General features: G+C 31.8%; 1 protein-coding gene across 4 annotated transcripts in view; it reads left to right on the top strand.

Annotated features, from left to right (window-relative positions):
* The window catches only part of LOC148629478 (receptor-type tyrosine-protein phosphatase mu-like), a 34,883-nt gene that overhangs the window by 11,818 nt on the left and 5,722 nt on the right, over positions 1-17,343 (top strand). For 2 of the 4 annotated variants that reach the window (XM_088551923.1, XM_088551898.1), the window contains 22 exons: positions 676-966; positions 1,238-1,567; positions 1,751-1,842; positions 2,957-3,212; positions 3,665-3,897; positions 4,166-4,232; positions 4,849-4,955; positions 5,582-5,774; positions 6,000-6,090; positions 6,617-6,887; positions 8,864-8,906; positions 9,135-9,246; positions 9,587-9,687; positions 10,541-10,710; positions 10,904-10,991; positions 11,731-11,807; positions 12,175-12,211; positions 13,486-13,583; positions 13,818-13,937; positions 14,184-14,332; positions 16,409-16,544; positions 16,866-17,015. In XM_088551923.1, the coding sequence (XP_088408049.1) occupies positions 676-966; positions 1,238-1,567; positions 1,751-1,842; positions 2,957-3,212; positions 3,665-3,897; positions 4,166-4,232; positions 4,849-4,955; positions 5,582-5,774; positions 6,000-6,090; positions 6,617-6,887; positions 8,864-8,906; positions 9,135-9,246; positions 9,587-9,687; positions 10,541-10,710; positions 10,904-10,991; positions 11,731-11,807; positions 12,175-12,211; positions 13,486-13,583; positions 13,818-13,937; positions 14,184-14,332; positions 16,409-16,544; positions 16,866-17,015 (3,212 nt within the window). The remainder of the gene's footprint in view (positions 1-675; positions 967-1,237; positions 1,568-1,750; positions 1,843-2,956; positions 3,213-3,664; positions 3,898-4,165; positions 4,233-4,848; positions 4,956-5,581; positions 5,775-5,999; positions 6,091-6,616; positions 6,888-8,863; positions 8,907-9,134; positions 9,247-9,586; positions 9,688-10,540; positions 10,711-10,903; positions 10,992-11,730; positions 11,808-12,174; positions 12,212-13,485; positions 13,584-13,817; positions 13,938-14,183; positions 14,333-16,408; positions 16,545-16,865; positions 17,016-17,343) is intronic. The other 2 variants (XM_088551906.1, XM_088551915.1) reach the window with 2 other exon arrangements.

Here is a 17,343-nt window from a genome sequence, read left to right as displayed (position 1 = left end):
GTTGGGCTTCATAATGTGTTGATGTAATACCGATATCGGTAATTCGATGTCTGTTGCCAAGTTATTCAATTGGTACATCTCTTATCATAACACAGAGCAGGTGATCTTAATAATATTGGCTTCGGCAATATAGTATGAAATATAAAGAACAATGGTGGTTTTATGTTTATTTTTGGTCCTTATCTTTTGGCATTTTTGAATTAGGAGCAGCATCGCTAACACTATCTCCAATTCTTTGGATTTTGTATCTTCAGCTTGTTAACAGTGAATCATTCTTTGAATCTTAAATAAAATAAACAGTACATTACGATTTGAAGTTAATTTTGTGCCCCTTTTTGTTTTATTAGCTATCGTATTTTAAAATCTCAGGAATACTGACTCTCTTATTTCAAGTAATGGACTTTTAAATAAATAAATAAAGTTTTGAATAAATAAATAAAGTTTTAAATAAATAAATAAAGTGAAGGTATTTAATCTCAATAATGATGAACTTATTACTATAATGATTATGGCATCATATGGCTTATACTTTTGAAAATAATTTTGTGATTCATATTTTTTGTTCTTATTTAATTTTGCAATTTTCTTTTGGTGTTGTATTTAAACAGATACAATGTGTTATAATTAAAGCACAGTGAAAATAAAATAATAATAAAAAAAATACTGTAATTGCAGTTACCGAACCAAAAATTTTGTTCTTTGACAACGTGAAAGTAAACCCAGGCCAATCGACAACATTCAATTGTACAGTAACAGCAGTTCCAATACCAGCCGAGAATGAAGTTAGATTAATGGGACCATCAGGACGTAGGATAGCTCTGATAGAGTCTACAGAGCTTGGAGCTAAACCAGACACCAGGATAAACCTGTTTCAAGTTGACTTCGTTAACAAGGACGATACGTTTACATGTGTTGTCAGATCTGTCTCCGGGCAGGCTTCACGAACAGTGGCCACCAATGTTTATGGTTAGTTTAAGTGATCATTACTCAAATCGATATAAAAGGATATTAGAAAATGTTTTGGCTTATGATTAAATGTACTTGAAGAACATTTTTCTATTAAAACCGACCGAAAAAAAAACCAAACAAACAAACAAGCTGCGCAATGAAAATCAACATGTTGAGAACAGAAAAGCTAAGAACAATTAAAGAAGTAAAATGTCTTAATTTAATTTTTTCCAGGCTTTAATTTATAAGCATATAACAAACTAATAAAATACACTTTTTTGAATTTAAGAATTACCAGTATTAAAGAACGCTCCTAACGTGTCTGTGAAAGGACCGGATGTATCCTCTGTTACCGTTGAATGGCCTCCCTGGAGTAGATCCCGGGGAGATGTAGGAGACCCACCCATCTTATGGTATGATGTCTGGGTCAATAAGGTTGGGAGAGCACCAGAAAAAGTAGGGATTGTAACCCACATGAATTGCCGTGGGATGTGTCGATACGCTCTAAAAGATTTGGATCCTAACACGGACTATGCCATTAGGATATCCGTCAGGCGAGATGGAGACGGAGGCGATGGTCCCCTTGGTGCTATCTTATTCACTAAAACGATTTGCTCAGGTATGCTTTATCTATGTAGTTATCTATAAAAAAAAACTTTGAAGTCTGGTAACTTCTATACCTCATGAGGTGAAAATGCATTCCGTTTGTGTGAATAAGCATTTTTAGGAAGATTTTTTAAAAAGCATTAGTCAACTGCATATCAATAATTTAAAAAAAAAATAATGTGTTTCCTTTTTGTAGCACCAAGTCTTCCACCAATCATTGATACACTCACATCAGATTTTGAATACAACAATTCCTACCCGGAGACCCAGATCATTGTAATGTGGAAGGTAAGATATATGACAAGACATGGAAAAAAATTGAAACATTTGTGCTGTATTCTTTGTACAATTCTTCCAAGTCAAGAACTTGTTTGTGTAGTTCCATTTATATAGTTTTGGGGGTATTTTAATTCGTAACTGCTTGATTTTTTAATTATTATTATGTTAATTTTCGATAGGGTAGAAGCGAAAAGCGAGTCCATAACACGTGGAAGACTAAATATGATGACTTCTTAGCTTCTATTTGTACTAACTTGTTTCTTTACCCCATACCTTCTCTTCAATATAAAAACCTGTAGCAAATGGAATATTTATAATAAAGGCAAACGGTAGGAATGTCCGCACCTATCGGTTTATATATTTCTGAACAGAAGTTCCAAAGTAATAGCAGTTTTATCTATGGGAATATTTATTGATTACGTTGACAATCCAGTTTTTATATGAGTTGCCAAATATCATATTATTTTTACAACTTCCCTTGTGTATTTCATGTTTTCCTTTCATAATAGATATAAATTGATATTTTATTCTTTTACTATTATTCTGGTCATATTTCTACATGAAGATTTCTTTCAATTCCCACAGACTATTTCAATTTGGAAACGTTGACGACTTTTTATGACCTCTCGGGTAAAATGTTTATGAACCGAACTTCTGACAAGATTAAATTTTCTTTTGTTGGGTAAACGATCGATTCCGATACTAGCGTTCACGTTACATACTGCTCGAACGTAGAGCAACATAGGTCAGACAGCGGATTATTATTACTGTATGGGCTCAAAATAGCGTATTTTTTGAAGAAGCAATACCTTTGTTTTGAGATAATGTAATTACAATGAAACAAAACATTATTCATTGTGGACTTCTGATTGCCATTACTGGAATAATGTGACAGATAATTTCTCTCTCTGTCGCTTTTATCGCCAATGTAAACCAATTTTCTGCAACAATTTTGTATTCACTTTCAAACCGTAGATTGATATCTTAGCGAATATTCTCAAATCCATAAGAAAGAATTTCAAATACAAGCAATAGAACACATTTATCTTTAAGAATACCCTAAAGTCTTAATGGATTTGTTGCAATTTAGATAAATACATTGTCTTTATCCTTTTATTTGAAGGATGCCCCGAAGTCTACGTGGAATTGTGATAGTATAACTAAATACATCGTGTTTATCACCAGTAGCTGGGTAGGATTTCAGCCACAAGCTGTTCATGTCTCGGGGGACACACCAGCTGATGTCAAAAACAGGAAAAGCGTTTTGGTATCAGATTTAAATCCCGGAACTGAATATTGTGTCAGGATGAGTTATACCAATAATAGAGGTCTTGATAGTCCAAAGTCTGCGAAGAAATGTTCTACTACACCAAAGACAAGTAAGGCTTATTGCTTTATGGTATAATAAGTCAGTATAAATACGATCATCATCCTTAAGATATATTACAGATAGTTTAACTATTTGAAATACTCATTGTTTTGAAGGTATAATTACGATCATCATGTTATTTTGAATTGACATATAAACAGACACCCTAAAATATATCACTATTAATTTGTCTATTTGAAACACTAATTTATTTGTAACTTTCTAGCCTTTGTTTGTTTCAAAATGAACCTTCAAAAGGTTTAAAACTTTCGAACAATAATTAGAATGATTTTAAGGTTCAGTCCTCATGTGACGCTATAATCAATATATAACATAATTAATATAATGGTCGACGACTAGTCGGTACGGTTTTATACACATTTGATCTTCATAATGACATGTCTATCTTAAGACACTGCCACTAAAACTCGACTTAATTCATTAAAATATTCTTATTTTTAGCACCGCTTCAACCACGAAATCTTCGACGAGTGAAAACTTCAAGCAATTCCGTAACGGTGGCTTGGGAACAGCCGTACTCACCATTTTCTGATGTTACTACGTATTTCCTCTCTTACTGGAAATCAGCCATTAATCAGCTGAAAACAAAGACAGGACTGGAAGTCGTCTCAAATAATCCAACAATCGAACATACCATTACTAATTTAGAACCCAACACTAAATACAATATAGAGGTAATGTTAATCTTTATTTTCTGTCCAGTCATAACTGACTTAGGCGGCTAAATGTAAATGAAAAATCCCAATATACTTAAATGATAATTTGTAACTAGGTTATTGTTTTTCGTATACAAAATATGAGAGAGAAGTGAAATGGCTGTTTATTTTACTCATATATCTTTCATGTTAATACCACTACCATTGTGTTGTTCTATAACGGTAGGTTAATGTACATATAAAAGGTTTTTTTTTTATTATTGTTTTTGGAATTAAATTTTAACAGGTGCAAGCTACAAATGATGCTGGTGGAGGAGACATCTCACTTATAACCATCCAAACAGATGATGACGGTATGTTCATGATGTTAATCATAAACATGCACATTATGCAAATTAGTTATCATAATAAAGGATAGTTAACACACAATAAGACCCCCATGGCCACGAAATATTTTGATCTCATTTGCAGTGACCCATGAGCAGATAACTCTAAAAAGGGCGGAGATAAATTTCCCGGGAAAATTTTACGTCTCCCCTGCTTCAAAGAAAGATTTCGAAATTGAGATTTATTGCAATACAGCCGTAGTAACAAACGGTCTTAGTAGGTATATGAAACAGATATTGGTATCTCTTGAACATTAAACCACGTACCATCTTGAATTCAAATTATTGTCGTACTATTATTGGAACAGTCATTATTTTTATAATGCTACTTAACTCGACAAAGGAACTCTTACCTTTCAATAACACTAAAGCTGTCTCTATGGTCAGCCTGTTGAGAAATATACAATTTTTTTTATATACGGTTTTCAATGAAAGAGCTTGTTATTTGTCAATTATTAGACACAAGACGAAGATCCGTTGAATAACAATGCAATAAACTATATACAGACAAGAAAGTTTCAATTATTAACCACCAAGCTATCTATACAAATCAATGTCAATGCTGAAATGTTGTATGTTACAGTGCCATCAAGAATTACATCATTTCGAAACACATCGAGAACAGATACTTCTATAACGCTAGAGTGGAAACATCCTACATCTACTGACGGCCGTATTATTTATTATCTAGTAAGTAGATATAGAGGATACAGTAATAAGATGTGATATAACGCAATGAGATATAGCTTCTTATTCACATTTAATGCTTTCTGATGAATCCGAAAAGAAAGATTCTTTTAAGTGTTTCCTTTAATCTAAGTATCATTTGGATTTATTCTATCTAAGTACGTTTTAACCACATTAATTTAACTGATGGACATTTTTGTCACTGCCAGAATTACTTTCCATTGCCTTAAATGATGTACTAGAAAGGGTATTTATTTAAATTGGTTTACTTGAATGTCATACAAAGGTCACACATCAGGAATTATCATTTCTTTTTTTTTCTATCCTATTTGCATACTTTCTTTCTTATGACTAGGATTTTCTTTTAGAATCGTTGTTTTGTCTGTTTAGTTTATTCTTTATAACATTTGGTCCTCCCTACGATTCCATAAGAATTGCCTTACTTTATAACATTTGGTCCTCCCTACGATTCCATAAGAATTGCCTTACTTTATAACATTTGGTCCTCCCTACGATTCCATAAGAATTGCCTTACTTTATAACATTTGGTCCTCCCTACGATTCCATAAGAAATGCCTTACTTTATAACATATTGAGTACTTGAAGGATGTTATAAATTGCTCTTTCAGGTCCGCTGTAAAGCGGAAACAATATTACCGTTTATGGACAGCCATATTAAAGAGGCTCAGGTTGCTGTTCATAAGATGATACATACATTTTCCGGTCTACATCCAGCCACCAAGTATATGTGTTCTATAAGTGCAAATGTTCGGTCTGGTGCTGGACCTCTTACTAATATTGTAGTATGGACACAATCATCAGGTATACATCAAACTGTCAAACTGTCTCTGTCGGTAATCATAAGATTTACTTTCCATGTATTACATTGTTCTATTTTGATAAAATCAAGTTTTAAATTTAACACTTTGCCTGAAAAATATTTAAGCATGTGTTTAATATATTTTAGATAAACTGTTCTTCGTATTGTCACAATATCTATTAAGGCAGCATTTGAACATGCAGATAACATTTTTTTTCATTTCTAAGACTTAAAGGAACCTCCAGTGCCTAGCATTGTACATAGAACTGATACAACTATCACTATAACAGTTGGAGAAGTGGCTGATCCTGCAGTCAGGTAAGATTAAACGAAGGAATAACGAATTCCATTGTACAAATTACATGAACACGTATCAAGGTTAATGGTTGGGGGGTAGGGGGTCAGTAAATATCGGCAAAAAAATACCGCGGAACAAAAACAGGACAATTCAGAGGGTCCGGATGTTATTATCACCCGAGTTAAGACATAACCAAAAGGAAACGATTTACAGACACAATGTAGATTACAGAATAGAATAAAATGCAATTCCTCTTAAAACTAAAAGTAATGAAAACGAACAAGCCTACACAAGCTGAAGCATTTGCAATATTGGACTCCAAAGAGAAAAGAGTGACATCAGTTGCTCCGAAAGTGTAAGCATGCCCTGCTTTGCCAGAGTTGCCAGTCACAATGCAAGTGAATAAAATCCGGTAAGTGTCAATTTTGGTGCACAGTTTTGATAATCCGTTAAGACGTGAAATCTTGTGAGATAGAATCAAATAGTGGTGACGACCGTAAAACGGGTTTAATATTACTAAACGATTCATTTTATTATCATTTTCAGCTTTTATCGTGTGATAGTCGAAGAAAAAAATATCGGTAGAAAAAAACGAGAGGTACCAGAAAGTATAAGAGATGTTCGGCTAGACTTTTCCACAGCACGAGCTCGAGGTTTAAGGGTTTATGTGACGGCACAACTTAACAACCAAGAACCTAATCTAATAGGAAACTTTGTCATCGGTGATAATCACACTTACAATGGATATTACAACGCACCATTATCACCCAGTAAAGATTATAATGTGTGGTATGGAGCATTTGCTGTAGTGGATGGGGTAAGATGTGTTTGCTTAAGGGCATTTGACAAAACAAACGGTGTAAATTGGCATATAATTAATGCATTAAACCAAAACTAATATTAGCACTGTCAAAGATTGTTTAAATATGTTTATTCGTTCATTTTGTGAATTAAAAATATTATATCTAAAAAGCAATATGAAAATTCAAATTCCAGAAAATGTTATTGTTTTATACACTCCATGTAAAGGCTAGATGGCTCTAAGCTTATTTCAGTCATCAATAATTCAAGATCACCTTATCCTCATTTTAGATTATTCAGACTTATTGAGTATCTTTAACATGATACACCGATGTCAAATTTTGATTATTTTCCCAAAGTCAATTAAATTTTCAACTTCACTTTTGACGTATTTACTCATCTGTAAATCTTAAGGAAAGATCATTTCCTTTTTGTTGTCTGTACTTATGCCATACTGTTTTGATTCTTAATCTATTTCATGGGAATGAAGAATATGTCTTTTCTATCTAATAATGTCCTTCATATTCTATCTGCACTAATCACGGGTAAAATTCCACAATTTATTGGTTTTCCTTCGGTTTCAATGACGTTTTCTCTGATTAAATCAAAAGTGTCGTTTCTAAACTTGACTAGAAGGTATGTTTACCCTTATTTAATCATATGTTTTCTTCCACTTTGTTGACTTCTAAGCGAATTAGGGTTATAACATTGCTGTCAATTTCATTAATCATTTTCCTCCAGGGATTCAGTGATAAACTGAATATCAAATCAATATTTGCAGAACTGAAGCATTTCAATTAAGATCAACAGAACTTAAAGATAGTTTACTTAAAGGTTTTATATTTCAAGACACTGAACCTTTGAGATAAGTGCTGAGCATGCAAATTTAAACAATTTCAAAAATTGATGTAATTAAACATCGTTATTTAAGAGATGTCAGTGAACAGCTTTATAAAAAAATAAGTCATGTACGATATCTACCATTTTATCATGATTACTAAATTATTATTAAAATTATTTTTTTCTTGATTTATATATAGCTGTACATAATTATTGTAAATTATAATTTAGTATTTAAAAATACGTGAAAGTATACGGTATAGCAAATGCTAGTCAAAATCATCGAAAAGTTTTTTTTTATTCAAATTCAGCTACTATATGATAACATGCACACATATTATTTTGTCAAGTTACGATAATTTTCATCTAGCATTAAGTTGTTAAATAAAGACGAAGTATTACTTGTAATATAGAGTTAATTTGTTTCATTGTATTAAAATTTCACACAGACTTAACATTCTATATCCCACAGCCAAACGTTTCTAAGAACCATTTTTATGCTGAAAACTTTGAAACGCATAAGCAATACCATTAACGTAAAAATTCTCCGAAATTTTTGCAAAACGTTTAGTGTCGTGATAAAACTATACTTATATATTATTCGCATCAGTACTTAAAGTCATAATCATAATTAATATGGTTTTAATAGCCATTACTATCTTCGGTCGCATCTGGTTAAAACCACTGACCTTTGTAAACAGCAAAATATTCAATTACCATCAAACACCAAAAGCCTTCTTTATACCAGATAAAATAAGTTATGAAAAATATTGACATCAGAACACTCTGGAAATCGACAGAGTAGATATTATATACTAACTAAATTATTGATTCTTGACGTCGAAGATACACCAGTATGTATATGACAAGCAGAAACATCATTATGCTCTTACCACAGTTTAGAATCCATAAACTTAAAAAAAACCAAATGAGCAATCAGAATTGTCAATAAAATAAAATAAATGAGATTTTTTGTTTTATAATTTTTGAAATATTATGTGACAATATTATCGTACAATAAAAACAAAAACAAAAACAAACAAAACACATGACAAGTGCGATTAATTGTAGTACTACCCATAGCATGCTATTTACCCACCAAGGATTCATGTAATGTGAACTTTACGTTCAATACTTTGCTATATATTCCAGGCTCTCCGACAATCAATTGTTAAGGCTGAAAAACAAGTAGTTGGTATGTATAACATAAAAAACTACCGAACATTGCTGCACGTATTCAATTTTAAAGTCCTAAATATACTCATTTTAGAAAGAAGAAAAAAAGAAAATATGACAAAATATTAATGATAGTAATCATAACAAAATGAAATAATATCCGTTTTACCAAATGTACATTGAAAGCTTTGTAGTGTGAGCCTGTACTAAGTGGTTTCTTTTGTTCAAACCATACGTTTTATTTCAGCAGCGAGCATCGAGCCTGCTCCTGTAGCTAATCATGTACCAGTTATCGTTGCTGTCCTTGTGGTTTTTATTCTTCTCATACTGGTTTTCGCTTTGTTACTGTTTTTATGGAGGTAAGCTAATCATCAACTTGATAAAATCATATAAATTGTGTCGGTGGTCGGTTTTGTACTTGATGTAATATGAAAGCTGTTAGTTATATCATTTCTTTTTTATGTGAGGTTTTGATGAAAAAGTCTGTTAACAGTGGAAGTATAAATAACCTTCCAGACCCACAAAGACATTACAGTTACGCGTAATTGTTTCAAAACCGAAAGTACCGATAATACAACACAGTGCCTTGAATATAAAAAAATACCTAGTCTCGTACATACGTACCTTCATCCGTTTCAATGAGTTTTTTGGAACAATTTTAATATTTGACTTAAAAAAACTTTCATTGATTTTTTTAAGGAAACGTCACATGGCTGCCGAGCGAGAAAAGGCGGAAATGCCAAACTTTGGACCTACTATTCTTCCAGAACCAGACACATCAACACCATCTACCCCTGTTGGTAAGAAAATAACTAGAAAGCATAAATATTTAAAAAGGAAGCTACTATTTAAAGCCTACCATTAAGAAAAAAATACATGAATTAAGGAATTTTGCACTTTAACTCCATGGGTATATTAAGACATCGCTTTGAAAGCACATTCATTTCTTTTTCTTATGACTCTCCTAATGTTTCATCTAAATGGTACATGATTTTATTTTAAATGCATGCATTTACTGGGACATATGTAAAGTAAGTATTTTAGCAATAGTATATCGCAGGTTATTATTAAAAAATACAATTGCTGACAAACAAACAAAGAAGATGAAAGTAGTATTATTTTAGGTATTTCTTTAAATTTCTTAAAGATAAACCTGCAGATCGAAGTGATATCTACTCAAAGTTATTCATTTAAAGCTTCTTTTATTTACGTGCGGTAATAAATTTATAACTCATTTCTTTATATCCGGATTTTTGAATGTTAGGAAGAAAATTTCATGACATCCTGACTGTATTAGGAAATAATTCCGTATTTCCGACAACTGATTAATTACATATATAGTACTAAACCAAGTGAATAAAACAGTTTTAAGGAAGTAATTTCTATGAAACGTATTTGATTTCAAGTATTTTTGAAGGACGAAAAAAATCTGTTGAACAAAGCGAAATAATTTAACACCTAACTTTGACCTTATAATAAGATTTAAAATGCTGTTTTAAAATATTGACCACTCACACTTTACAACAGACCTTGTAAATTTAGTTATATCATTGAAATTTATATTTATGAAATCCATAACAATAACGACGTTTAACTGTTCCTGTTGTTTCTATATAATGGCCTTTCATCAGATTGAATAATATTCTCTTCCAGATGATATAGAACCTTTGATAGACCCCCATAAATGCAATGAATCAGAAAACGAACCTGTTTATGGTAATATAGGAACTTGTGTTATACCATCAGTTAGAGTGGAAGACCTGTGGGATTATGTAAAGCAGAAGAAAGAAAATGATGTTGAAGGCTTTCGCACTGAGTATAGGGTAATTATTTCCACCCCGCTTCACTGTACAGAAACTTTAATTTGCAAATATTGACGCGAAAATGCACTCTATTGAAATGTTTTTACACTGAAAAGATTACAGGAAGTCAGACCTTTACATGTTTTCTGGGGTTTCTCCAATGCTTGCCATGAGTCATTTCTTCAGCAATATCAATGTAACCTTTTCATTTCAGTTGATTCCGGCTGGTCTGACCGCATGCTGTGAGGTCGCGCAAAAATCGGAAAACAAAATCAAAAACCGTTATGGGAATATCATTGCTTGTAAGTTATTAAATGATTCGAGACTTTTAATCAAACCATGGGATATCAAATATTAGTTTGATATTCTCTAAAAATGTTTCTACACAAAGATCACTACAAGGCGTTCCTGTTTTGTAAAATGTAATCTCCTGTTGTGTCGTTCTATCTTTCGCTACAGAGGAATCCCGTTTTAATTTGCAATCAATTCCTTTAAGTAATAACCTGTTACTGGTGTAATTCATTCCTAAGAAATTTGCTTTGTATTTGTACAAAAGACGCTGTCGAACATCATTTAGAGTAATCCAATATAGAAAAGTGATATGCTGTGTAATCAGTGCTAGCAACAGGAATTAGGTTAAAAAAAATACAAGTGCAATAAAATTATGGCAGTCATTAATTGCAACATAATTATTCTCTGCATGTTTCATTTTTTTCATTTGAGATTATAATAGATGGATGCCAAAACATTGATTGAATTGAACAGTTATATCCTATGAGTATTGTATCTCATATGTAACTCAAGTGTCTTGCATATAATGAAATAGGTATGCTTAGTATGTCATATTTTCTGTTGTGAATAAGAATGTAGTTAACCCTATTGGTAGAAGAAAAAATGTATACAGCTATATTAGGAATTATGCTATAGTTTTATCCGTTGGTTTTCAATTCCACCAAGTGATTTATTTGTTTTCTTGTCTTGACAGCAGGATTTTGCTGCATTTTGACTCTCTCCATTTTGATAAAAATTCTTTTTTTTCAGATGATCATAGTCGTGTAGTTTTGACACCTGTAGCAGATGACATAAATGATGATTATACAAATGCGAATTATATAGATGTAAGTAATTAAAACACAAATCTTGCGCTTGCTTAAAGTAGTTCCGATTTTCCTTTACAACAAACATTCACAACTATCAGTTATTGCGATTTCTTTCGTAGATGAAGAAAATTCTTTCTATGAAGATAAGGAAAATTGTATTATTTTGTATAATAACTATCCGAAGAGTGCCTATAATTACAATGTTTATTACTAAACAATATTAAAACATCATGTTGTAGCATAGTGTGACTTCTAATAAATATGAAATACTGTCAATTCTATTTGTAAATTATAAATGTCAAATACAGTGTTTATGCAATAAGACAACTCAATAAAAAATAAAATGTGTGTATGAAGTTATGTACAGAAGGTCCTTATTTTTCAGGGCTATAAAAAGGAAAAAGTGTACATTGCAGCACAGGGTAGGATTGCTAGTTGTAATCTAGTGAAAATATCATTTAAAAATTGGCAAATTTAACTGTCAAGTTATTTACATTAAGTTTTCAGTTCATTTGTGATAGTTCATAAACAGATAAATCTTTGAAAGTCAATTCCTACTGAATAAGGTACTCTGTAGCAATTGCTTAAGGCACAAAATAAGCACATTAAACACAGCATGTAGTATATATTTAAAGGGAAAGACTACCTTTGCATTAAGTTGGGCTCTTATGATAAATCATACCCACGTAAACAAAAATAAATAACCTTTAATGCAAAATGCGCTTTTATAAAATGCTCAAGGCTTTGCAAAGTTCGAAATCCTTGAAATATAAGTGGATAACCATCTTTCAGAACTCTCCTATCTGAAGGAAGATCATAGCCAGATTTTATTGATTTTTACCGATAGCTTCCGATTGGCCCATGACGTCACTAAGTCGGTTTGGCGGTTTGGTACTGATACAAGTACTGCCAATACTGTGTAAATAATACGTAAACAAAGAATATTCCGTAAATATTTCTACGATCATGTTTATATAATCACCAAAACACAATGACTTGTAAAGCTTACGATTGCACGAATGATAAAAGAGAAATGTTCTAAAAGTTTTTTACCAGCAACCCGAAAATTCTTCGGAAGTAGCCTTAAGATTTTCCTTACAAATACTAGTCATCTGGCTGCAAATCCCATTGTTCGTCAATGATGTCTGACATTTGCTTATACATGGTGTGCCTCAATCTCTTCTTCTATTTATTTAGAGTTGAAATTATAGGGGAAAAGTTTGCGAATTCTTCGGACATCGTAATCAATTACCTATCATCAACCGGTCATGGTGGCGCCCATAGGCGCGGGAAATTCAAATTTCCTAATTATAAATCTCGATTTATTAATTAAGAAAAGGAAATTAATTTGTTTCAATTTAATTTTCATGAATACTTAACAGATTAGTTTCGATATTTATGACTTGCACAATAATATGGTCTTCTCCTTTAATTTAATTAAAGTCACCATAAGGTTCTCATTTTAGTAGACCACACAGCTGCTTAAAACACGACAGTGCCTAAATCTGTATTTTTTTTTGTTAATGATGTAATCTTTAAAGTTTTAATGCAAAACAAATACGAACATTATCAGTGAACTTTTTTAAGATTGCTCCACGTGGAAATATATGTGTATGGGTTCATGAAACAACATGTAGTATTTGTATTTTCTGTTGAATTAATGAAATCTGTCCTCACCTATTGCATTGTGTGTTAGGTCCAACAAAACCTACCATTGATGATATATGGAGAATGGTTTGGCAAGAAGACTCAAAGACTATCATAATGTTGACCAATCCTACGGAAACTGGAAAGGTATTTTTGCATATCTAAAACAAAATAATTGATAACAAAATGCAAAACTGCTTATACATTCATACACTATGTGTTAAAGGTATATGACGAGCATAAAACTCGAGAACTCATATTAATTGGAAAAAAAATCTTTTAAGTTTCTTTAAATGCGTATTTGCTTTATTGATATGTTGATTCAAAAAGAACCACATTTTAAATAGAAACATGCTCAAGGAATATGTTAATATTGTTTAGAAAAAATGCGAACAGTACTGGCCAGATGAAGGTAAACAGGAATACGCAGGTTTAACAGTGGAATTTTTAGAGTCCAAAGATTTACCTGACTTTTCCATCAGAACATTCCGGATTTCCAAGGTAGTGTAATTGATTATTTAATTTGCGCGATAAATATAAACTGAATTGTATACTATACATTTTTTGTAAAATAAATATGATTTGCTCATTATCATTAGGATATTATAATCTAGACAAATTTATGAGATTTTCGTACTAAATAAATCACTTCGGATTTTATTTTCTTACAATTAATGATAATGTCTCTTTATAACAATATTTTCATTCCACACAGACGATCGTAAAAGAATGACTTTTTAATTTCAGGATGATAAAACAACAGTAGTAAAACAGTTTCATTATACAACCTGGCCAGATCATGGAGTTCCTCGGTTTGGAAATTCGTTGCTTCTATTTCGTCAAAAAATACGATTACATGATAATTTAGACCATGGTGCTCCAATAGTTCATTGCAGGTTTGTTATTTTCTTTTACCATGTTCAGTTTTACAAATAAATCATTTTGTTTTCTCAAACAAGTGAAGTTTTGCAGCTTTTCCCTATTAGGTTGGAGGTTATAATATTCTTTAATTTTTTAACACCCTTATTAAATATTCACTGACATAACATGTATTGTTGGGAGGAAATGCACAAAAATGACGGCAAGTAACATTTGAGAAGATAAGACGTGTAGATTTGACTATTGCAATTGCTTTGAACACTCATTAAAACTAATTGTCAGGGCTTATGAAAATGCATCCAATTGCCTTAAAACCTCGTCCTTTTGTCGTGATTTTCACATTAATATCAGATTACACGACCAGTACAGAACATTATTGGTCCAGTCATATATAATACAATTAAATTAATGTTGATTTCATCTGAATAATCCGGATCAATAGGAACAATAAACAAGGGCTTCATCTGGATTGAATATCATCAATTTGCAATAAATAATGATTCTGTATTGCCGATGAAACAATAGGACACAATATTCCTGGCACCAGTCTACAAGATGTCACATGATACCTGTGGGTGACCAATGAGCTGTCAAAAATGAATGAGTCACGCAGGTTCATTTCATCTGAATACACTTTTTTATTTGCAGTGACCAATAAATTTCCGTGCGTGATGCTTCATTGAATCATTTTTGTATTGCTTTAGTTATACAACAATAATCGATTTGCAGTTCAGGTAATTGTTTGTTGAGAGGGCATTATGTAAACCGACGGAAACTACTGAAAATTCTGTTTATCAATGATTAGATGTTATATAATTTCTAACTTCCTATGTTATAGTTATAAACATTAACGTTATTTTTTAAAAACAAATATTTGATGTTACTTAGTACATCTCAAATTTAATTTATTTATCATTCGCCAGCTTTAATCTTGGAAGTAGTTCCTAAATATTTTATTTCCTAAAACGACTTCCCAATTAGATAGCACTTAAGGACGAAGTCCTCACAACGGTAATACAAATTTAACCTTTGTCGTAAGAAGCACCGATAGCCCGATTTCATTTTGTTAGGAAGTTAACCTGTAATACAATGTAAGGATTTTTACTAGTTTTGTCTTTCTAACAAAAAATAATCAGAAAAAATCTGTTTATAGCTCACATCTCAAATTCTTTTTTATTATACAGAAAAATATGTACTAATTGATTTAAAACTGTAAAATGCACTCTCACATTTTTTAAATATCAATATATTCAAATCGTCCTCTTAAGGGTTACATCTGACTCATATTAGACACAACAAAGTTTAGATTTACCGAAGATTACTGAAATCTTTTATTGAGAATTGTATCCTTATATTGAGGTAACAGTTGTATTTCACTACAATAGATAGAGTTCCTGTGCAAGTTCTGATTCTGCGATAAAGGTCATTAGGTTAATTTTATTGTTTGCAAGAAGGATCTTGAGGGTTATTTCTTTCCAGCTAGCCTACTTTATCGATATACTTTTTCACTCTCATTCAAAAACGATCAGAGATGAATAAAAAGTCATTATGGTAATTGTTTGTCATGTGTAAAACTTTACTGAGATTTATTTCATATACCCTGCAGATCAAATGATATGATAACAGGAAGTATTGTCCAGGACAGTTTACGGAGGATCTTGATTCCTTGTTCGTATATGGATTTTTTTTTCACTTTCAGCCCGTCTTCTTGTTAAGCGAAAGGGTGTCAGGCACTTCAGTCCCCTTTTATACGAAAAAATTATGGTCGTATAATGATATCATGCTGTCGTCGGCGGCGGCACAATAACTTAAATATTAATATTTTATTGAAATTTTATACCACATCTGCCATCTCGCAATAGGAAGATTGGTATTAATTTAAAAGGGTTTTTACTTCAACCGTTTAAAAAGGACCAGAAACAAGCATTTGCATGATGTCCGCACGATAAGTTGATTAATTGTGAATGAATCTCTTTTTGAAATTCATTCATTTTAAATTATTTTGCATACATTCTGAAAGGTGAGGGTCCAGTGTGATTGCAAACTACAACCTTCTTAGAATTCTATTCCTAAATATCTTACTTTACTTGCAGTGCCGGAGTAGGCAGGACAGGTACCTACATTGCAATAGATGTAAATCTTGAACAAGCCAAAATGGAAGGTATTGTTGACGTTCACAATTTTGTTCAACTGATGAGGACACAGAGAGTCAATATGGTGCAAACTTTAGTAAGTTCATTGTACATGTAAAATTGTAGCTGTATTGGTTAATTGACAATTCGTAACAGCTAATACTGAATTGAAATAAAAAAAAAAGATCAATGTTTGCATATTCGTGTAGATAAGTGGGTAACATTATCTAGTTTATACAAATTGTTTTTAAGAAATACACATAACGCTAAATAATAATAAAAAACATCAAATTATTTTGTTACAGTCTTATAAATGCAAATGTGTTAGAACCAACATTTAAATGAATTTTGTCCAGAAAAAAAGCCATGTAGATATTTTATGTTTTTATTTTACTTTACATTCTCCCTCTATTTTCAGGAACAGTATTTATTTGTGTATGATGTTTTACTCGAAGCGTTAATATGTGGGGATACTACAGTGCCAGTTGATAAATATTTAGACACACTATCTGATCTTCTTCAGTATGACGAGGCCATCAGTAAAACGAAAATGGACGAGCAATTTGAGGTATTTATTATGAATAAAAAACGTATGGTCAGAATCGAAATATTTTATTGTTTCCTTCAAAATTTCAAGAACTGAAGTATTTGCAACAAGCACCATGAACTTTCTTGACGATTTTCCAACGAGATACGTTACAATGGACGAATATAGTGATCAATGATAGAAAACCATAGTTCCTTTCATGTTACATGGCGTGTAAATCAAGCAGGCCATTAAATCGGTGAAAAGTTTAAAATAGTTATACTGGCCATTTCAATTATGACAAACATGATGTAATAATTGTATATACTCCTATAATTGTATAGAAATGATAGCTTTTTGATGTTCCGTA

This window comes from Perna viridis, chromosome 1, assembly GCF_037379345.1.
Source record: "Perna viridis isolate PV_CMFRI_1.1 ecotype Kerala chromosome 1, ASM3737934v1, whole genome shotgun sequence".
Lineage (NCBI taxonomy): Eukaryota > Metazoa > Mollusca > Bivalvia > Mytilida > Mytilidae > Perna > Perna viridis.
This window is presented reverse-complemented; position numbering and strand designations above follow the sequence as displayed.